Genomic DNA, 23350 nt, shown 5'->3' on the forward strand with positions numbered 1-23350 from the left:
TCCAGTTACCAGCTCTTAGTATTTTCATGGGGATAGTGTCCCCAGCTCTTCTTATTTTCGTGGGGATAAGCTGTTTTCAGGGCTGGGGGGGTGGGACTCAGTTATTGGAATGCTTGCCTCGTATGCATGAAGCCCCAGCATCCATCCTCAGAACTACATACACTGGACATGGTTGTGTATGCCTATAAATCCAGCACTTGGGAGGCAGAGAGAAAAGGATCAACACTTCAGCGCCATCCTCAGCTACACAATGAGTCTGAGGCTAGCTTGGGATACACGAGATGCTGTCTTTAAAACAGATTGCTACTTTGATGTCTTATTAAAGTTGTAACATTATGCCACCAAGAAACGTGAAAGATGACATGGGCAGAGAATTATAAATTTGATATATAAATTTGCGGACCCAAGCATCTCTGGCTTACCCCAGTCCCAACACGTCCCGAGCTCAAGTTTTGAATTCAGTTAGCCTCTCCAGTATGAAGTCATTCCTTGGCTCTTGATCTGAAAGTTCTCTCTCCCTCTCTGAAGTCTGATTTGTTTATTTACGCTGTCATATATCCCGTGGAATTTTAAAATAAGCTCAGCAAAGAGGTTTAGACCCTGCCCTCACCACAGCCTCCATTCCAGAGAAGACCTAATGGACCCAGCCCTCCATCCTTGTTCTAAATTCATTTACAAGTTGTAGATACCCTCCTACCTATTGTAGTTCCTGTAGTGAGAGCTCATGCTTAATCTATGTACATATTTCACGTTGTATTGCTTCCCATATGGTAGTGAAGCCAAGAGGAGTTGTTCTAACAGAGATTCCCCGAAAGTTTCAAATGATCAACTTTGGCTACTGGATCTCAGGCTACTGCAGTACAACAAAGGCAGGATTCAGATTCTCTGCATATCTCAATCCACTGTCTACATCATTTCAAACATCCCCTACCTCTGGCTCTCCCTGACAGAAAACTTGGCTCTCCCAAGTCTGAAGTCAAGGTTGAAGCTCTCTGTGGCCTCTCTGTGGCAAGGCTGTGTAAGCTGGCAGAGGTCATGTGAATTATGGCTGTCCTCTGAAGTCTACCCTCACACAAGCAGAGTCTGACCCTCTCAGAACAGCAGAGAGGAGCACAGCAAATGACATGAGTCTGTCTGTCTTGTGCCCTCCTTTCTGTGCCACAGGTACACTGCGTGGGCCATCTTGTCTGTGCTGTGATTGCAGATTCTGAGACACGGGCAAAGCAAGCGGCGAAGCAAGTGAAGGTGGTCTACCAAGACTTGGCGCCTCTGATCCTAACGATTGAGGTACGAGCTCAAGCTGATAGCCGTTCAGGGAGTGGTATGTCTGGAATAGGAAGATCTATCTGATGGTATGCACAGGAATAGGAAGATCTGATGCAGTAGGCTTCTGCACAGAGTATCCGTCGGCTCAACGTGTATTGGCAGTTTCCATGGGAACCTGGTTCTTTCTGTCTTTTCTCTAGTGCTCACAACCCAGCTTTCTCCCATGTAGTTCAAGGGCAGCCAGGAATCCTGAGCTTCTCTGTTCATGTTTGTGATGAGTGGTACACTATTGCCCCAGCGATTCAAACATGTCAGAGATCCAGGCTCATTTGGCTGCTTCAGTCCCATGTCTCTCTCTGGATTAACGTCTGACCAGATGAACAGAAGATCTGTTGTCACAACTGAGGTGGGGGTGGCGCAGGCAGGTCTCTCTATGAAGTACACGGGCTGTCTGGGGTGTAGAGACCTAAACAAAGGTAGTAGCATGGTTTGGAAGGGGAAAGGTAAGAATGCTGGGCAGGCAGCTGGGATAGCACAACCAGTCTATCTCTGCAGCTCTGACTTGTAGTCTCTCTTGCTTTGGCAGGTACACAGTGGGTACCCATAAGATATTCCATGTAGCAAATACCACAGATACTCCTTTAATATTCTTTCATGCAAATCTTAAATACCCATGGGACATGGATCATATGATGCCTACAGAATTTTGGCAACTAAACAACTACAACAACAACATCAAAAAAAAAAAAAAAAACCCAAACTCTGGAATCTTGCATTTTTATCTTAATTTTTGTACAGAAGTTGAAAAGTTACAGAGGTTGTAAGACATGAAATGGTGGTGTTTGCCTATGAACATCCCCTTGGACCTTGAATTATGGCCTTTGCATAGATGTCAACAAAACAAGCAAGGTTTCCAGGATGTACATGGTATCCATGCTCTGCGGTGAGCCCCTCGCAGAACGGGAGAGAGAGCCTTGGTAGAGGACAAGGGCAGGTCTGCCGTGCATCTTCCTGGGCAGCAGAGGCCTTTCTGTGGCACGGGTGTTTTGTGTGGTTCGTCTTATCTAAAGTGAGAAAGCAGTTGGCCAAGGTCAGTGTCTTCACAAGATCTTGGCCTTAGGCCTGCTTCCTGTGGTGCTTTGCTCCTGGGAACGTGGCCCTTAGCTCTGGAAAGTTCCCTTAGTGTTTTCAAATTAGAATAAAATCGCGTCAAGAGCACAACAGTAAGAAGTGCTGCTGATTCTCTGGCCAGAGTGCAATCCAAACCTCCCTTCTCTCCTCTGCTTCTTCCATCCCCTCATTTCACACTGTCCTACCCTTTCCGTGCAATCTCTGCTGTCGAGCTAGAATTACGTTTCAAAAGGAACTGCGTGAGTGATGAGTGCTTCAACAATTTTTTTGTTTGTAATCTTTATCCACTTTGCCCCTTTGGCTTCACAGCCAAATGAAAGTTGCACATAAGCCCTTTCCCCTTGCTACCTCAGCCTCAACCAACAGACCCTACTTGCTTGCCAGAAAACATCAAATATTGGTATTGCATGAAATTGTCACCTCTCATTGTGGTTAGAGGTTAAGCTCTCTAAGGTCACTTACCTGCCCACTCTTGCAGGAGCCTCACCCAACTCTCAGCACATTGCTCTCCAATGACCACTTTCCAGAGAAGAGGACTCAGGAAATTGGCTCAAAGTCACCCAAAGAACAGTTAGCAAATGAGACTGGAAAAGATTAACTCTTACAAAAAGAGTAGAAAAGTCACTTAAATAAAACCCTGCCATATCTGAACTTTTGGTTAATTTTTTAAAAGAGGGGGCTGAGTGTACTCAGCAAAAGGGACTGATAACAAATAATCTGTGTCAATAACTGAAGGCTTCATCCACCTTATGTTTCTTAGAACTATGAATGAAGAAACTCTACCCAGATTCTTGGAACAAGTGTGAAAAATGGTGCCTTTCTCAGAACTTCACCATACCTATCAGCAGCGATAGATCTGTGATCAATGGTCAATGCAGGAACAGTGCTCTGCATACATGCCTGGCTTGGTGTTAAGTTGGGTTCACACTACCTCACTAAGTGCTCCCAGCAATCCTATGAGGTCAGACAACTATTATCCCCACCAGAAGCTAACGGGGCTCCCCAAGGGCATGGAGCAAACATCCCACTAAAGATCATAGATAGTAGAAGAAATGGCACAATCACAGAAGAGTATCTATAACGTGCCCAGAGAGGAGGCATCTATACAGTGTCTGGTGGCCAGAGGAAATTGGGAGAATCCCCAATGGCCAGCAGCTTCACAGATGGCTGGTTATCTGTGGTAGAGAATAATTTTAGGAGTTGGGGTTGCAGCTGAAACCCTGGCCGTGTCTACTGAAGTACTTCTCAATTGGACAGCGGGAAAGCCAGTGTGTAAATGGACTTGTGGTATCCAGGCAAGCCATATGTGAACCATCAATCCAGGGCAGGTGGCCCCTGTCACTGCAGTGCCCTCTGCAAATAAAATGCCCAGGACCCTGAAGAAGGAGCAGGAGTCTAGCAGGCAGAGCCTGTGTCTCCAATCAGTGGTTTTAGCTAGCACTTACATGACAGTTATGCCTCAGGGCCCTTTACTTGTCTCATTTCACCATAAGCTGTTTGTGTGCCTGTCACTTGATGCTGAGAGAGGCTTATAGTCAAACACTAGGAAGTGAGAAAGGGGTCCTGGATAGATAACCCTGTCTGGGTCTGAATCAGCCTTGGCTGCATACAATGGATTATTAATCCCAGAGAACTGTCAACCTGTAAAACAATAGTTCTATTCTATAGCCCCTCTTAGCAGATATTTTCTGAGCAGACTCAGTGTGCTTAGACTTACTGGGTACATTTGCATTTGCTCCTTGGAGAGTCTCTGAAGCTTGGCTTTCAGCTTAGCTTCCCAGCGCCAGGGGGAGAGAACCTGGACCACACAGGAGAAATTGCTACCCAGAGTTTCCCACAGGTCCTGGGACTCCCCGAGGCAAGCTTTCTCTGGAGGCTGCCTCACTCTTCTGTTCTCTCTCCAGGAAGCTATACAACACAAGTCCTTCTTCAAGTCAGAACGGAAGCTGGAGTGTGGGAATGTTGACGAAGCATTTAAAATCGTTGATCAAATTCTTGAAGGTAAAACTTTCTTCAGCACTAGCAGCAGGCAACTTTCTGGGGCTTCCTTCGCCTTCTAGAACCCATCCAACAGTCTCAGCAGACGTTGCTCCCAGAAAGTGGGAACCTTGGACACAACACGCGGTGTGAACCCACATGTGATGTGAAGAGCCCAGAAACAGCTCTTCTCATCCCTCCCCAGCCTGCCCTGAACCTCATTGTTGAAGGATATTGTCACCAAGTACATAATTCTGAGGTGACTACACTAGAAAGTTTTGTTCCACTTCCTCTGGTCACCATGGTTACCGGGGGCGCATAGAGTGATCTTAGAAATGCTTTTTTTCTTTTCTTTCTTTCTTTCTTTCTTTCTTTTTTTTAACTTTTAAAGCAGACACTGGCAACTTTCAGGTCTTTAGTGTTTTGAAATTCAGCAATGCCAAGAATTATTTCGGATTCTTCCAGTTTGGGGAAACCCCTCTTCTTAAATCTAAGGGTTTATATCTTCTTCCAGTTCTGAGAAGCATTTGGCCATTACTTTTCAAACACTTGATTTCAGTGACATACAAGGCAGATCCCTCTTCCTGTCACGTGGTTTCATTGTTTTCTAGTCTGTTCTTTACCATTTTTGAATGGTATCACCACCACCACCACCACCACCACCATCATCATCATCATCATCATCAGGTTTTTCTTTTTTTTCCAAGACAGTGTTTCTCTGTGTAGCCCTGGTTGTCCTCACTCTGTAGACCAGGCTAGCCTAGAATTCAGAGGTCTGCTTGCCTCTGCCTCCCAAGTGCTGGGATTAAAGGAGTGTACCACCATGTCTGGATGTTTCTAATTGTTGTTTTTCTTGCTCATTCGTCATTTCTGCTCTTGAGTCTGCCAGTTGCAGAATTTCCTTTTGATAATTTTTATATCTTTCTCTTGTTAAGATTCCACATTTTGATCATTTCTCATTGAAGCATTCTTATGATAGCTGCTTGCCTGTCAGATGAGCCAAACATTTGTGTCATTTTGGTGTTGGTCTTTCTTCACTGAAGTTGAGATTTTCCTGGTTCTTGGACTGATGGGTGACTTTTTATAGACTCTGGGATATTTTGAATATAGTCTTATAATAGTGTGGCTCTTCGTAACGTCTTCTGTACAAGAGCTGACCAGGTGCAGGTGGGTAAGAAGGAGCAGGATGGTGCCTTTGTTACTGCCACATGAGGGGAAAATACATCTCACTCACTGGGATCAAAGAGATGGCCCAGCAAAGACTTTGCACAGTGTACTCATGACAGTTGACAGGGCTGGGAATCTGAGCTCCCCACTCAACCTCTGCAGGTAGGGGTGGGGCTACAGTTCCTTCTGTGGTATCTGCTTGCTGTTGGTGTCAACTACTTCAAAAAGTGTCTTCCTAGGCTTCTCTTCTGGTCCTTTGGCTTTCATAAGGCTGTTTCCCATAGCTTCTAAGTCAATTATGCAACCAGCGGGCATCTTTTGATGTCCCCTTGGCTATTGAGAAACAAAGAGAAAATGAGAAAGGCCTATCCTCTCAAGCCAGTATTATCTCGTTTACAAGAAGCATCTAGGAAACCATATTGGAAAATAAATGGCAAGGCACTAAACCAGCAAAGTCAAAAATAACGTGAGTAGAGGAATTAAGACAAAGTATGAGGGTCAGAATCACCCGGGAACCTTACCGAAAAAGAGAGAGGAAGGAAGGAGAGAAGGAAGGGGAGGGAGACAGACAGGAAGGAAGGAAGGAAGGAAGGAAGGAAGGAAGGAAGGAAGAAAGGAAGAAAGGAAGAAAGAAAGGAAGGAAAGAAGGACCTTAATTTGCCTCTGGAGTGAGAGTGAGGATTTTACTTTGCTTGTGGGTATTTTGAGATCTTCTGGCTTCTCTAGAACCAAGACTGACACACACAAGGTACATGATGGCAGTAACTCGGAAAGCCAGCCACTAGAGGGGCTCCTTTACTTGTATCCTTATGTCTCTTCTCATTCTGCTTTTTTTCTCTACCTTTCAGGGACTTCTGTCAGTTTTTAATGAGAGAGAGAGAATACACAGAGAGACAGAGATAGAGAAAGACAAAGACAGAATAATGAATGGACTTCTTTGGGGATAATATACAAGAAATAGAAATGCAATATAGGAGATTCATGTAGAAAAGGACTACCCTCTTACCTAGAGAACAAAGGAAAAGGTTAGGGTTTATTGGTGAAGAAAAGATTATCCAAGTTCGATGTTAAGAAGGCCCAGTGACCTTGGCAGCACAGAAGCACATTCTGACTGGCATGTTTCAATATTTGGTAGGTAAGACATACCTGAGTTAAACTTAGGCCCTCGTCACTTAGGACTGAGCTTGGCAGACCCTTCTGCCACAGGTGTTTGCCCCTATGGCCTCCTGATGCCATTTTTGTTGGACATGACGTAAATGACTCCATTTTGCACACTTAACCATCATACTTCTTGGATCTGTTTATCTTTAGGGTTCAAGTGATTAGACAGATCTAGTGGGTGAAATGGGGAGGAACACAATATTCCATCCCATATTCAAACTAGAAGTCTCCTTGTCACGAAATTTTGAGTCTAGAAACTCAGACATCTTTCCTCGGGGCTCTGGCTGCACACACTGGCAGGGACAAGAGTCTCTTGTACAACTCTGCTTTCAGCTGAAAGCTAACACGGGTGTTTGTCACTCTTCAGTGTGTGGCTTAAAGCTCAGTCAGTGGAGTTTCTGTGCCATGAGATAAAGGGAGAGTGTAGAAAATGACCTGTTCTCTCTGTCTGCATTTGATGTCCCCCATGTGTTCTCTTGTAACAGGTGAAATACACATAGGCGGCCAGGAACATTTTTATATGGAAACCCAAAGCATGCTTGTTGTTCCCAAAGGAGAGGATGGAGAGATTGACATCTATGTGTCTACACAGTTTCCCAAATATATACAGGTAACATGGGGTCACTGAGGCGAGGACATGGCTAAATGGTTTCTGACAGCAAAATGTACAAGAAAAATTACAGGCAACTAAACACACTAAGTACTTATACTCATATGCAATTGTATATTAGCAACCCTAGACTTTCCTAACTTAGAAGAGGGTTTTTATTAGAGAGAAGTCTTTGCTTGTGGATCCATAGCTTTAAAATCAAATATGCAACCAGCAGGCATCTTTTGATGTCCTCTTGGCTGTTAAGAAACAAAAGGAAAACGGGAAAGGCCGGTCCTCTCAAGCTGATAGTACCTCATTCACAAGGAGCAGCTAGGAAACTGTATTGGAAAAGAAACAACAGCAAGGCACTAAACCAGCGAAGTAAAAAATGCCATGAGTGGAGGAATTAAGAGAAAGGAGAGTGTGTGAGGGTCAGAACCACCCAGGGAACCTTACAGATGAGCAGCCTTTGTTTGCCTCTGTAGTACAGTGAGGTCAGGTGGTGGAAGAGAGGCTTTCTATCCCAGGCAGTTCTAAGCACAAACACCTCTCTTTCATTAACCCACCTGTCTCTCCTAAAAACATCGGTTGCCTATATCCTGTGTCCCAGGGAACTCACATGCAAGAAAGGAGATGATGCCAGCCTGAACTGGTCTAAGCATTGAGGGAAAGGTCAGAAGCAAAGTGAGGGGATCTGGATGTGATGGGTACCAAAAGAGCCAGAGGAGGAGAGTGAAGCTGTGAACAGCAACACTGGGAGGGTGTGACACCAAGATGGACCAGATAACTGTGTTCCATTCCCTGTGTGACAGGATGACCAAAACAGGAATGCACGTCCTGGGAAGACTGGTTAGTGTTCACAGTAACCCAGAAAGGATGTGAGAAGTGGAGAGGCCCAGGGTTGTGACATCTTACTGCTTCAGGAAACATCCCTTGAGGGATTATTGTGGAAAGGATACGCTGGGTGTGTGTCCAGCAGGCAGAATTATCTCACCACTAGGGAAAGATTGAGTTCATGTTAGCAATGTCATTCTAGCCAGGAGAATAGTTATTGGTGATGGTAAGGGTTTTGGGCACTTTTCCTTTCTGTCATTTATCATAACCATATGAACCACGTGGCTTGTGTCTTGTGTTCAACATCATGGAAACAAAATGTGCAATTGTTGTGACACTCAGTGGGCAGGCTTCCTGTTAGGATTGTGGGCGTAACAATGATGGCCATACATCTTGCCGAGGATGGGCCAGAGCAATGAAAACCATTATTGTTGACAGGATATAGTCGCTGCAACCTTGAAGCTCTCAGCCAACAAGGTCATGTGTCATGTAAGGCGTGTTGGCGGGGCATTTGGAGGGAAGGTGGGCAAGACCAGCATCTTGGCAGCCATCACTGCATTTGCTGCTAGCAAGTAAGTGGGAGAAATCTATTAAACAAATTGAATGTGAAGTGAAATCTTAATCCTAAGACATGGAATGAGGAAGGATCTAGACTAAGGCTATTTAAGATCACACATTACAAACCAACACCCGAGCGAGATGCCAGCTTATTAAACTTCTTTGTCTTTTATTGCCAAGTTCTGTAAGAAGCAAAATAAGCACCAATCACTGAAAATATGACGAAAGCCATTATAAAAATATTATAATACATAGGCTAGGCAGTGGTGGTGCATGCCTTTAAACTCGGTGCTTGGGAGGCAGAGGCAGGAGGATCTCTGAGTTTGAGAGGCCAGTCTGGTCCACAGAGCAAATTCCAAGGACAGCCAGGGATACACAGAAAAACCCTGGCTCAAAAAAATAGATAGATAGGTAGGTAGGTAGAAAGAGAGACAGACAGAGAAGCAAGCAAATAAATAAATAAATAAAATATGCAATACTTGGAAAGTCAACAGAAACAGGTCCCAGGTGGGTGGTGGTGTCCTTAGCACTGATAGTCTGAACTATTTGCTTATGGGTCAGATACATAACCCACTTAATCTCCCAAAATCAATCAGCCTCTCTTTCTCTCCCTGTGCTTTCCTGACCATGTCTGTTTGTCTGTCTGTCTTTCTCTGTCTTTCCTCTCTCTTGAATTAATAGATGTTTTTGGGTTAAGTTGACATTTATTTATCTTACTGTTTTTCAATGAGGATTTAAAAACCTCACCCCATAGGAAATTTCCTTTGGAGCCAACACACCTAGAAGGCATAATATGATTGTGGAATAACAGCTAGCTTGCTTGTTTGTTTGATTGATTGATTAATTTTTATTTTCTGTCTCAGACACGGTCGCGCAGTCCGCTGCATTCTGGAACGAGGAGAAGACATGTTAATAACTGGAGGCCGCCATCCTTACCTTGGAAAGTATAAAGTGAGCAGAAGAATGAGTCAGGGAAGGATTCATGTTGCAATGAGAACCTTCGTAAAGGCAGAGGGCAATGTTTGGCTACACTGACAGGGAAAGAACAAACACAGATATGTCATAGTCAGGTTTCCTTTGCTGTGATGAAACACCATTAGGGAGGAAAGGTCTCTTTCACCCACAGTTCCATATTTTAGTTCCTCACTGAAAGCAATTAGGGCAGAAACTCAAACAGGTTAGGAACCTGGAGTTAGGATTTGATGGTCATGGAGGAGAGGTTAGTGCCACATGGCTTGCTCAGCCTGCTTTCCTATAGCACTCAAGACCACCAGTCCAGGATGGCACCACCCACAGCCAGCTTCCCCATCACTCATTAATTAAGAAAATTCCCTACAGGCTTGCCTATAGCCCAATCTTATGCAGACATTTTTCTCAGCTGACATTCCCTTCTCTCGGATGACTCTAGCTTGTGACAAATTGACATAAAAACCAGCCACAACTAAATGGTAGTCAGATTTTCTACTTCTTGTGCTCCAGTTTAATTACCACCCGTTCAATGAGATTTCCTGCTTTGCTCAGCAATGCCAATTTGAGAGAAAGTACTAGCTAGAATTGAGCATTACGGAATGAATGATTGGAAAACATGTGACTGTATGTCCATGAAAGTCGATCTGATAACCATTCTTTCCACACAGAAAAGGTAAAAATAGAATAACTCCTATAACAATGGTGGTATATGAAATTGCAATTATTTGCAGATGGTTCCTCATTTTTAATATATCAAGTGTATTGTGAAAAACTATGACCCAGAAATTCCTACAAAAGATTCTATAGTAGAAAATAATTATCTTTTTGCCTTTTAAGAGATTATTTTACATTTTAAAGCTGGCCGACAGCTTTCACAAATAACCCAAATCTCTCAGGATCTTAAACCTTTACTTTGTTATTTCTTATTCAGGTTGGAGCCTTGTAGCTTGCATGGATTGGAGGAGGGGAGGGCTTGCTCCAATCATTCAGGGACTTGTTTTTCTAATAGCACCTTTATCCCCTCAAACTGCTCTCTGATAACTACTGGGTGTGTACAACTATTTAAATTTGCATTTAACAAAATAAAATTAAACTAAGATTATGCTGTACACAGTGTTTCAAGTACACAGTGCCCACCTGTAATTGTTGGCTACCATATTGCAAGTGTAGACACGGAAGGTTGTTGTAGTCCCCAAAAGTTCTATTGGAATCTGTGCGGGGACCTGAGTCCTCCACAGAGCCTTCTGCAGCAGGCAGTAGACAAGGGACTACTGATATACTTAATCTATCAGGTGCCAAGCCTGTAAGTAGTAGACCTTACTTCTGTCCAGACATCTTGGGACTGACTTTGGCACCTCACTGTGGCGTAGCTAGGAAATGCAGTCTTGTGTGCCCAGATGTCAGCCTGAGAGAGGCTTAGATCCCCAGAATGAATTTAAATTTAACTTCATACAAAAAAGTGAGACCAAGTTGTAGATGTAATTCTGGAGCTTTTCTATGCTCCCTGCGCAACTTGTTCCCAAGTAACGACAAGGTGTTTCTATGCCCATCCTAGCCCATTTTAGCTCTTGAGTAAATGACACAGAGACCTAATAAATTTATTAATAAGCTGCAGGCACTATGCTGGGTAGGTACCCATCTATTCTAAACCTCCATGGCTTCCTACTTCCCAGCCTCATTTACCTGCATCTGAGTCTTGCCCTGACTTGCTCTGGTCCATGTGTGTCTTCATGGCTGTCCTGTAATGATCTGCTCATGACAAATCCTCCTGATACTGTCCCTCTTCTTTATTCTAATGGCTACTCTTTCATGGCACCCTCATGACTAATCCTCTTGGACTACTCATCTTCCTTCCTTCTCTTTCCTCTTCTCCTCTCTCTTTTTGTTTGGGACCTCCTGACTGGGCTGGGAAGTCCTGCCCAATTCTCTTCTGCCCGGATAACTGGCTGATCAGCTCTTTATTGACCAATCACAGGAGATGGAAAACAACCTTTACAAGTCTTTGAGACCAGAAATGCTCTAAGTGTCATGGCAATGCCATCATCCAGGCTGAAACCAGATCTCCCGGCACAGCAAGCAGCATCTGAATACACAGTGCACCGAGTAGATTGTTGGCAAGTCACATGCCATAACTGGGCTTAAGCCCTGACAGGAGGGTGACATGACCTCTCTGGATAGGATGGCCTTAGCAGTGTGAGCATGGAGCAGGTGGCCTCCCGGAGGTAGGATGAATACAGACAGGAAGCAGCTGAGTCTGAGACATGGTTGTGAGCAGAGGAGCTCCAGAGCTTATATTGTATAAAATAAAATAGTGTTTGTTGAAAAACTTAGCACCACAAAACACAGCCTGGAGCTTTCTAAAAGAAAAAAGATCTGAAAGCAGTGAGCATTCTGGAAGGAAAATGATGATCTTGTTGGTGTAAGTGTTGGGAGGAGAAATGAAAACAGGTCATTGAAACAGAAATACCTTTCACCTAAATGATCCTTCATTCAAAAGACTGGACCATAGTTATGGAGGACATCGTCATGGCAGTGATGGTCACCGGTGGAGAGAAGTGTCAGGACAGGAAATGAGAGTAATTATATCATATAGCTATATAGTAATATATATTAATTATATAATAGTATTGATTATCTCTCTAAGGAGCACCTGCAGTGAGAGCTCAGCCTCTGTTCTTCCTTGAAGCAGCCTAGAACCTAAGCCAAGGGAATGATGCCGCCCACTGTTAAGACTGATCTTCCCACTTCAGTTAACCCAATCAAGATAATCTCTCCCTGGGGTTGCTCATTGGCAATTCTAGATCTGTTAAGTTAATTAACACTGACTATCACACAGTCTCCCCAATATCACTAAGCCAGCTCTGTATCCAAGAAACAGCTGTCAAATCTAACTCTGTGAAGCTTTTCCAAAGTACAAATAAGTGAACTTTGACCTCCTGAAACAGTATCAGCAGTCGGCTCTCTCCCCCAGGCTGGATTCATGAATGACGGCAGAATCTTGGCCCTGGACGTGGAGCACTACTGCAATGGAGGGTGCTCCCTGGATGAGTCACTATGGGTAAGTGGTTTAGAGGAAGTTCTCATTCTTCAAAGAGCAGTACATAAAATGATTCAACTCAGGAAATATTCAGTCTTTACATAACATTTAATAAAGGACTCACTGCAGAATAGCAATGATTTCCTGAAAACCACGGGTGGACGGAGCTCAGAGATCTTGGCCAAGCCTTTGTTTATGTGTCTGCATCCCATACCTAGATGTGAGCACTAGGCCGAGCTTTGAAAATTAAAGGTAATAACTAAGAACAATTCAAATCCTTTAAATTTATCTTACAGCAAAATGTATTTAGCTAGGGTGTGAGGTTTTTGCTAAGAAATAAAGAGAGACGCTGTTTCCAGCCTGGCTTCATTCTGAAGTGTCTGCATGGTTAGGAAATGCAAAGAAGACCAAGGTTTGCTCACATCGGTTCTGGGTTTCTTCAGGTGATAGAAATGGGGCTTCTGAAGCTGGACAACGCTTACAAGTTTCCCAACCTACGCTGCCGGGGCTGGGCCTGCAGAACCAACCTTCCATCCAACACTGCTCTGCGTGGGTTTGGCTTTCCTCAGGCAGGGCTGGTCACCGAAGCCTGTATCACAGAAGTGGCAATCAAATGTGGCCTGTCCCCTGAGCAGGTAACCCTACTCTAGTCTCATGTATAAAAGATGCTGATTATCTGAAGAATATCTGGGAAGGCTTTGGGGACCATTTAGGTTAAAGAGTTAGGAGATCCAGAGAGTAAATTATTTGATTGAGTTTACCCAGTCAACTAGTTAACAGAGTCAGTGACCAAAGGAACTCAACAATATGTACTCACTGATAAGTGGATATTAGCCCAAAACCTAGGATATCCAAGATATAAGATACAATTTCCTAAACACATGAAACTCAAGAAAAATGAAGACTGAAGTGTGGACACTATGCCCCTCCTTAGAAGTGGGAACAAAACACCCTTGGAAGGAGGTACAGAGACAAAGTTTGGAGCTGAGATGAAAAGATGGACCATGTAGAGACTGCCATATCCGGGGATCCATCCCATAATCAGCTTCCAAATGCTGACACCATTGCATACACTAGCAAGATTATGCTGAAAGGACCCTGATATAGCTGTCTCTTGTCAGAGTATGCCTGGGCCTAGCAAACATAGAAGTGGATGCTCACAGTCGGCTATTGGATGGATCACATGGCCCCCAATGAAGGAGCTAGAGAAAGTACCCAAGAAGCTAAAGGGATCTGCAACCCTATAGGTGGAACAACATTATGAACTAACCAGTACCCCGGAGCTCTTGACTCTAGCTGCATATGTATCAAAAGATGGCCTAGGCGGCCATCACTGGAAAGAGAGGCCCATTGGACACGCAAACTTTATATGCCCCAGTACAGGGGAACGCCAGGGCCAAAAAAGGGGAGTGGGTGGGTAGGGGAGTGGGGGTGGGTGGCTATGGGGGACTTTTGGTATAGCATTGGAAATGTAAATGAGCTAAATACCTAATAAAAAATGGAAAAAAAAAAGCTAAAACAAAAAACAAACAAACAAAAAAAAAACAGAGTCAGTGACCAAGTTTAGTGGGCCTTGCCTTACCCATACTCCACTAAAAAATAAAAATATAAATAAAAATAAATAAAAATTCTAGGAAACATTATTTTAAGAACATGAATTGGATAAACTAGAGAGATAGCTCAGTAGTTATGAGTACAGATTGCTCTTCCAAAGGACCTGGGGTTCAATTCCAGACACATCCACACGGCAGTTTACAACTGTCTGTAACTCCAGTTCAGGGGGATCTAACACCTTCACATAGATAAACATTCAGGCGAAGCATCAATGCACATAAAAGTAAATTTTTTAAAACTCCAGAGCGTGCACACACACACACACACACACACACACTAGCATCTACTCAGTTCTGAGTGGGAGCGCACAGCAGCTGGCATTGTAGGCTCCCCAAGCTCAATCTTTGCCAGTAACTGAGTGGCATGGGAAGTAACCAGGGTTTCCGCAAACTATTTACTCTCTGGAAAGGGCATCGCTTCCCACCTGGCCTCCTCTCTGAGAGGTTCACCATCCTAACACCAAGATGCTTACCCCAGACATCCCAGTCCTTGGGAGATAAACCATGTCCAAACCATAGGAGCAGCATGCCCCATCACCTCAGCCTGACGGCCCCCGTTCCTCGTTCCCTACCTAACATCTCAGGTGGCTGTCGCAAGCTTTGTCATTTCAGCTCTTAAGTTGTCAACTGTCAGTTCTTTAAGTCTCAGCCTCAACTTCATTCACTAGCAAAGATAATTCCCCCTTTGTTGCCTCCTCCACTCCAGATTCCAATGTGGAGTTTAGGTAGGGGAGACATGCGGAACTGTCTCTCCCCTTCTCTCCTCCTCCTCTGCTGTTGGGCTGAGAGGACAGGGATGGAAAGGGGTAACTGGGAAAATGCACGCACGAATGCACACACGCACGAAATCGCGTACATGCCCCGCCCTGTCCTTTCTTTGGCACCTTATACAGATAGACCTCATGCAGCCATACCTCTGACAACCACACCCCTTTGCCTCCTGCTCCAGGAGGCCTGGAAAGCCAAAGCCCTCAGTTCATCTGTATTTTCCCTCATAACACTAAACTCTAAGACCAGAGATAGGAGACATCTTCTTTATGTCTCTTAAACCCATCGGGGTCCTTGTCCCTGCTACTGATCACAGCCTCTGCGCAGAAGAAAGGAGAGGGGAATTACACGAAGACATCACTTCCAGTCCAGAATAGTCTCTTAAAAATCTATTTTCCCTTGAATGGCATGTTGCATCAAGTTCTACGTTCCCTCTTCTAGGGATCCAAGCAATTGCTAGGGGAGTGGTTTGGGAAAGGTGTGTGTTTATAGTGGCTTGTAGAGGGAGCTGGCCATAACTCCCTTCTTAACACCAGGACCAGGAATAAATCACAGGTCCTTCTAGTTGAGTGGGAGTATCTCAACTAAGACTACAAGGCAGTTGGTGTCTTTTGCTCTCTGCTGAGAGGCCTTATTATCAATTCTGGGAATACTGTAATATGGGGTGCCGCACATCTGGGGATAGAATCTTCTCATTTGTGGCTACCTACGTGAGCTACCCCACACTGAGCCAGTGACACACCACTGATGTTAGAAGAAGCTCAGGAGACCCTACTCTGCCTCGAGGGACTAATGTTAATGCTGCTGGCAGTGGTCAAGTCACTTTCTTCAGTGGTGTTATCCACTCGTCAGTTGCCCATGCTTCAGAAAATAGCGTCCCACCCATGTCTGTGCAAGGGATCCCACCACAAAAAAGGCAGGTGAGAAAGCTTGTTGGGAAGAAGAAGGGGTTTGGTGGGGCTAGGGAGGGGGGATGAAAGAGGAAGTCAGATACTGAAGGCAATGAAAGTTCTAAATATGCCTGCATGCAACTCAAAAGAATTTAAGAGTAATCTCATTTGTCCTTTCCCTTAGCCATTGGCTGTACTTAAACGGATATTCCTATTGGTTCGCTTCAGGAGTAAATAGCTCTATCTTGCCATAGCATCCACACAACCCAGGTAGCTTAGCCTGGGCACTTTTCAACTGATGCTCACAAGAACTGAGAGTCAGGAGTGTCCCTGAACCATACTGAGATGCACACGAATAGAGGTTTAGGGCTCCATCTTACAAACCTGCACAGGAACAGCACAGAAACAATTGAGTCCAGCATAGTCAGCCGGGGTTCCGAGTGAGGACAAAGAGGAGGATGCTGTGCCTTTATCAAGAGCTGGGTAGAACCCAGCTTGGCCCTTTTAGGATGGGCAGAGTGGGGGAAGAGGCCATTTAGTGGACACGACCTTGTCTTCTGAGCTTCCCTCTCATTTTAATGTCTCCTTTCATAGGTTCGAACCATAAATATGTACAAGCACGTTGATACTACCCATTACAAGCAAGAGTTCAGCGCCAAGGCCCTCTCTGAGTGCTGGAGAGAGTGCATGGCCAAGTGTTCCTACTTTGAGAGGAAAGCAGCCATAGGAAAATTCAACGCAGAGAATTCCTGGAAGAAGAGAGGAATGGCTGTGATTCCCCTGAAGTTTCCTGTGGGTATTGGATCAGTAGCCATGGGACAGGTCAGTGCTTCAAACACATGTGGGAATGTCACCTGGCAGAAGCCTGGTTGAATTAGCTACATGATGGCCCTGCCCAGGTTGTGCATGGCAAAGCCTGTACTACTCTAGGACACAAGAAGAACTCCTCTGCACAGCCCAGGGGCATTTTAACAGTTAGATAGAAACATTCTTGGTGGGAAATGGGGAGGGGGGGGGACCTGTGATTTATTCCTGGCCCTGGTGTTAAGAAGCCGAGATAACTGCTCTGAGTCCCAGATGTTAATGTAAGAGACAGGGGCAGAAGGCCTCTGAGACTCCTCTTCCAGCTGTGTGACTCAGTGTTTCTAGACATGAAATAGAAACGGGAAGTTGTGGGGTACTGGTTGCCTGATTTCCTTGCTAGGTAGAGTAAATTAAACCTGGAAAAGTAAATTATTTAACTTTTTGAACAAAGTCTTTGGAGTTTTTCTCTTCATAACTGCTAAGAGGGAAGACTGGGCACTGTTGCTATGGTTTCTTTAGCTGACTAAATAAGTCTTTGCTTAGCTACTAAATTCCCTTGCTTTTTGCCTCTGGTTTTGAATGAAACTTGTGTGTAATAACTTGTGAGGGGCTGCAATATCCTAGCTTACTGTGGAGCAGCAATGCAGACACCTTATCTAAGTTTTTACATGTATATGTGTATTGTACATACACACAGAGATGTAAGCACAGAGATGCACACACGGAGAGGTACATACAGAGAAACTACAGAGATGCACACACACCGAGATGCACACACAGAGAGGTACATACAGAGGTACACACACAGAGATTTACACATAGACATGGACACACAGACATGCACACAGAGAGATGCACACAGAGAGATGCACACACAATCATGTACTTACAGGATGCACACACATAGATGCAAGCACAGAGATGCACACACACAGAGATGCACACACAGAGATTCACTTATAGAGATGCACACACAGAGATGCACACACAGAGATGAAGCAGAGCTCTCACATCACTTGGTATTTCCTCCATGTTTGGATGTGTCTCACAGAGGAATAACCAGGAATGAGTGGGTCTATGGGATGGGGATTCATTGTTGTTTATGCTGTGTGCTGAAGGCCATGAGTACTGGGTAGGACTTATAGTAGGCCATGAATACTGGGTAGGACTTATCAGTTATCCACTGGACTATAAGGCCCTTCCCCTTCCCCCAGCTTTATCCTTTCACCCAACCAACCCAGCTGAGCTTGGTATCATCCTTAGAGCCTGCATCCTTTGCAGGCAACCTAAAGTAGGCATGTGGAAGGCGCAGAGGACAGTTCCACATGGTTGTCTTATTGGAGCCTCTCATTCCTTGCCTGTTTGCACAAATGAAATTGAACACAGAGAACACAGAGCCACTTAGCCATCTGCACAAGATTTTCTCAGACAAGGGAGATACTCAAGAGGCGTGGCCTAGGACAAAAGCACAGTTATTGAAAAGGAAGGGAGGGACAAACTGATCCCGGGAAAATGATTTTTGAGCAGTGAATTCTGGGGGAAAAAATGTATCACTACTTAGCTGGCAGCCAGGCCATCTGTCCGGGAGCAGACAGGAGCACAGAAAAGCCATGTGGATCCTGTTGAATCCTGGGTTGAAGGTCATAGGTGTGGGTAGGCTGCCTGTAGATAATGGTGGCCATGGTATAATGTCTCCTTGTCTGTCTCTATACCAGTACCATGCAGTTTTTATCACAATTGCTCTGTAGTAAAGCTTTAGGTCAGGCATGGTGATTCCACCAGAGGTTCTTTTATCCTTGAGAAGAGTTTTTGCTATCCTAGGTTTTTTGTTATTCCAGATGAATTTGCAAATTGCTCCTTCTAATTCGTTGAAGAATTGAGTTGGAATTTTGATGGGGATTGCATTGAATCTGTAGATTGCTTTTGGCAAGATAGCCATTTTTACAATGTTGATCCTGCCAATCCATGAGCATGGGAGATCTTTCCATTTTCTGAGATCTTCTTTAATTTCTTTCTTCAGAGATTTGAAGTTTTTATCATACAGATCTTTCACTTCCTTAGTTAGAGTCACGCCAAGATATTTTATATTATTTGTGACTATTGAGAAGGGTGTTGTTTCCCTAATTTCTTTCTCAGCCTGTTTATTCTTTGTGTAGAGAAAGGCCATTGACTTGTTTGAGTTTATTTTATATCCAGCTACTTCACTGAAGCTGTTTATCAGGTTTAGGAGTTCTCTGGTAGAATTTTTAGGGTCAGTTATATATACTATCATATCATCTGCAAAAAGTGATATTTTGACTTCTTCTTTTCCAATTTGTATCCCCTTGATCTCCTTTTGTTGTCGAATTGCTCTGGCTAATACTTCAAGTACTATGTTGAAAAGGTAGGGAGAAAGTGGGCAGCCTTGTCTAGTCCCTGATTTTAGTGGGATTGCTTCCAGCTTCTCTCCATTTACTTTGATGTTGGCTACTGGTTTGCTGTAGATTGCTTTTATCATGTTTAGGTATGGGCCTTGAATTCCTGATCTTTCCAAAACTTTTATCATGAATGGGTGTTGGATCTTGTCAAATGCTTTTTCTGCATCTAACGAGATGATCATGTGGTTTTTGTCTTTGAGTTTGTTTATATAATGGATTACATTGATGGATTTTCGTATATTAAACCATCCCTGCATCCCTGGAATAAAACCTACTTGGTCAGGATGGATGATTGCTTTAATATGTTCTTGGATTCGGTTAGCGAGAATTTTATTGAGGATTTTTGCATCGATATTCATAAGAGAAATTGGTCTGAAGTTCTCTATCTTTGTTGGATCTTTCTGTGGTTTAGGTATCAGAGTAATAGTGGCTTCATAAAATGAGTTGGGTAGAGTACCTTCTACTTCTATTTTGTGAAATAGTTTGTGCAGAACTAGAATTAGATCTTCTTTGAAGGTCTGATAGAACTCTGCACTAAACCCGTCTGGTCCTGGGCTTTTTTTGGTTGGGAGACTATTAATAACTGCTTCTATTTCTTTAGGTGATATAGGACTGTTTAGATGGTCAACTTGATCCTGATCCTCCACCAGAACTATCTCAAAAGGGAGTTTGAAAACTAATGATCAGTTATCCACTGGACTATAAGTCTGTCTAGATTTCCTCTCGGGAAAATCTGAGAGCTGGCTGAACAGTGAGGAGTTTTTGCTGCTCTTGCAAAGGAAGGGGTTCAGTTCCCAGAAACTGTGCTGCTCAGCACACAGTGGCCTGTAACTTAGTTGCGGGGTATCTGGCAACCTCTTCTGTCCCCTGCAGGTGCGTGTGTGTGTGTGTGTGTGTGTGTGTGCCTGTGCGTGCACATGAGTTTGTATGTGAGTGTATGTGTGTGCAAGCGCATGTGCACGAGTGGGCGTGTGGTTTATGATGTTGAGTGTGTGTCTATCACACACACACACACACAAATAAAAAGTAAAACAAATCTTTAGATTTTTATCTCATTCCACCCTTAGGAAAACCTATAAAATTTGTGTTATTTCATTTTCACAGTGAGAACACTAAAGTTCAGGGAGTTTCAAACATCCTCCCCACTGCTCCACAGCTGGTAGAATTTAGGCCAAGGTTGACACTCACACTCTGGTCCAGGCAGCTCTGGAGACCCTTCTCCTCAAAGCACTGTATGACTGGTGAAAGTGAGGTGGAGGTCAGCTGACTGAGAGGAGGAAAGGGTGAGCCGGGCAGCTTCATCCTTAGAGCGGCTAAGAAGTCTCCATGCAGACCCTTTGTGCTCAAAAGCTTCACTTAGGGCTGAGTGGAGGGGTTGGGATCTGTCACACACGGAATGCTTGCTGGAAGGAACATCCAGAAAGGCTTGTTCTGCAGCAAAACAGGGGAGGGAATTAGAGATGAGCCCTGGAAGGCCGGGTCTGGTGAGTGTGTCTGCCAGCTGGCCTTGATCTCTTCCAATTGCTTTCTGGAAAGAGACAGCAGAGTTGGAGGGTGCATAGGACTTTCTCTCTTAAGGTGCTGTTTCCTAATTAGGGGCATTCAAGAGCATGGATAGCGCCCTCTTCCTGTCCCTGGGGAGATGAACTTTTCAAGTTTATGTGCAGAGACATTTTGTTTAAATGCGAATGTATGCACATCTAGGTTGAAGAGGAGAGGGTTAGCTGTCTACACACACACACAGTTACAGGTCATCTGGCTAGCAGTGACAGAACAAACCACTCAAAACCCTCAGCACTCCAAACCCCAGATCCGTGTCTTCCTTGTTTCATGCTGCCTTCTGGAGCAGAAGCAGTTCTCACTCCACTGTTCAAGGGTTCAAATGCAGCTCACCTGTAGATTCTTCCATTTCCAGACTGTGAACCCTGAAGGATGCAGATGATATCTAGTTAACCCATGCAAGTAGACTGTGAAGCCTGAAGAATGCAGATGATATCTAGTTAACCCATGCAAGTAGACTGTGAAGCCTGAAGGATACAGATGGTATCTAGTTAACCCATGCATGTTCAGGGCTTTTCACAGTGGCATAGAGTAGGGCCCAGATGTGGCAAGGCTGAGGCACTTGGGGACTCTTACGATTATAGCTAACTTCTTGCCAAGCCAATAAAGTCCTCTATATTGGAGAGTCATCTGGCTCAGCTCAGTTGTGCCAGTTTTACAGCTGGAGCTTTGTAGAATTATCTTTTTGTGGTGCTAAGAATGAACCATGCGGTGGTGCCACTTAACAGAACCAAATTTGACACTTTTAATGGCTAGAGGAGTTTGCAACACTGTGTGGAACAAATTACTCAGCAACAAAATGCTTCCCCGGACCAGCAGGCAGAATGCCTCACCAGCAGGCTTGTACAATGGAGAACACATGAAATCCAGCGTAGTGGTAGCTTAGTCACACATAATAAGCCCACCTGTGTGTTCCACCCACCTTCACCAGAGCCAAGGAGGCAAAACACAGAATCTGTAAAGCTATGGGATAGATGGAATCACTGCTCTAGCCAGTTAACGTATCAAGCATAATCCAGTGCCTGCCTAGTACATCTGAGACCTTGTGCCCAACTCAAAAGGAGGCTTAGGCTGTGTCCCTACCAGAGTGCTGTGAAATGTAATAGAACAAAGCCCAGAAGTGACTGACACATCTGGCACCACAGTGCAGGACAGCCAGCTCTGGGATCGCTGAAGAGAACACTGCTCCTTATCTTTATTTGGGAAGAAATACCAGGACCATGAAATGGTGTCTTCAGGAATCATGTAAGCTCAGTCTGGCACATCTCTGCAGGGCTCTTAGGGATGCTACTATGCTCTGATATTCTAAGACTGTCTGTCCAGGCACTGGGTGCATGAGTATTTGCCCTCAGATGTAGGCTATCCTTATTTTGTTAACCAGGAAAATGGAGATTGCATTCACTGTCATCCTTGGGATGGTGGTGATTTCGGCTTATTCACTGGGATAATGCACAGCTTTGGATGTTGGAAAAAAGAGGCAGTTCTCCTGGTGTGGTCCACAGGTCACAAGTGGATATGAATGTCCGTCTGGTGGGCAGAGAATTGATCTAGGAAAATCGGCCTCTGTGTGGGGTTATATGACTGACTTGCAGTTCCTGAACTCAACTCTGACTGACTTGGGCTGCTTACAAATCTGAGTAGGAGAGTCTTGGCAGAATTTTAGGTTTAAAGAATGGAGAATACCTTGTCACCAGAATGTTCTACAGACCTTTCCTATCTTTACAAATCCCTGATTAAGCCAGGCACAGTGGAGGGAAGGAAGGGCAGACAGGAACTCCAGTCATTGCATCACACTGCATCCACATTCAGGGAGCAGGGAGCCCTGACAATCAGCTTACGTCATGCTTTCCATGTAGTTAAGACCTCAGGCTTTGAAATGGTGCCGTCCACACTAGGGTAAGTTTTCCTCCTTTGTTAGAATGTCCAGCGATTTCTCTCCTAAAAGATTCTAGGTTCCTGCAAAGTTGACAATTGTAGGTGACACAGTTAGACACCATGGTGGACTGTTCTAGCCCAGGGAGACATGGGAAAAGCTGGTGGTGAAATCTGATCATTTAGTCTGGCTGCTTCTGAGCAGAGGGTCATCTAATTCTATGAGCAGCTTGGTTGCTTCCATGGCTATATGAGGAGCAACAGAGTCAGATGGTTGCTCCAGAGGTCTGCAGTACTGTGCCAAGGCGGTTTGTGGTGGGTCACGACTCCTCTTGGGGATCAAAGGACCCTTTCACATGGGTGGCATATCAGATATCCTGCATATCATATACTCACACTACTACAAACAAATTTACAAATTCAATACATTTACAAAAATTTACAAATTTATACAAAATTACAGTATGGAATAGTAAATAATTTTATGGTTGGGAACTGTATTAAAGGGTCGCAGCATTAGGAAGATTGAGACCCACACTGCTCCAGGGTAATCCAAGGCCATTTTGCAGCTAAACAATGACAGCATCTCAGTGTACCTCATTTGGATTTGCATTTTGGGGTCTGTGCAATGTGCATACAGCTATGGGAATATGTGTGCACACAGCTGTTCTCCCTCTCCTGACCTATGTTCCCAAATATTTGCATTTTAAGATGGGGGAAAACCCTCCCCCAAA

General features: G+C 44.4%; 1 protein-coding gene across 2 annotated transcripts in view; it reads left to right on the forward strand.

Moving 5' to 3' along the window:
- The window catches only part of Aox1 (aldehyde oxidase 1), a 76602-nt gene that overhangs the window by 39068 nt on the left and 14184 nt on the right, over nucleotides 1-23350 (forward strand). The window contains exons 19-26 of one of the 2 annotated variants that reach the window (NM_009676.2): nucleotides 1165-1287; nucleotides 4302-4398; nucleotides 7188-7312; nucleotides 8567-8700; nucleotides 9550-9637; nucleotides 12627-12713; nucleotides 13136-13327; nucleotides 16558-16785. In NM_009676.2, the coding sequence (NP_033806.2) occupies nucleotides 1165-1287; nucleotides 4302-4398; nucleotides 7188-7312; nucleotides 8567-8700; nucleotides 9550-9637; nucleotides 12627-12713; nucleotides 13136-13327; nucleotides 16558-16785 (1074 nt within the window). The other variant, XM_006495630.4, reaches the window with a different exon arrangement.

This window comes from Mus musculus, chromosome 1 (assembly GCF_000001635.26).
Source record: "Mus musculus strain C57BL/6J chromosome 1, GRCm38.p6 C57BL/6J".
Classification (NCBI taxonomy): Eukaryota; Metazoa; Chordata; class Mammalia; order Rodentia; family Muridae; genus Mus; species Mus musculus.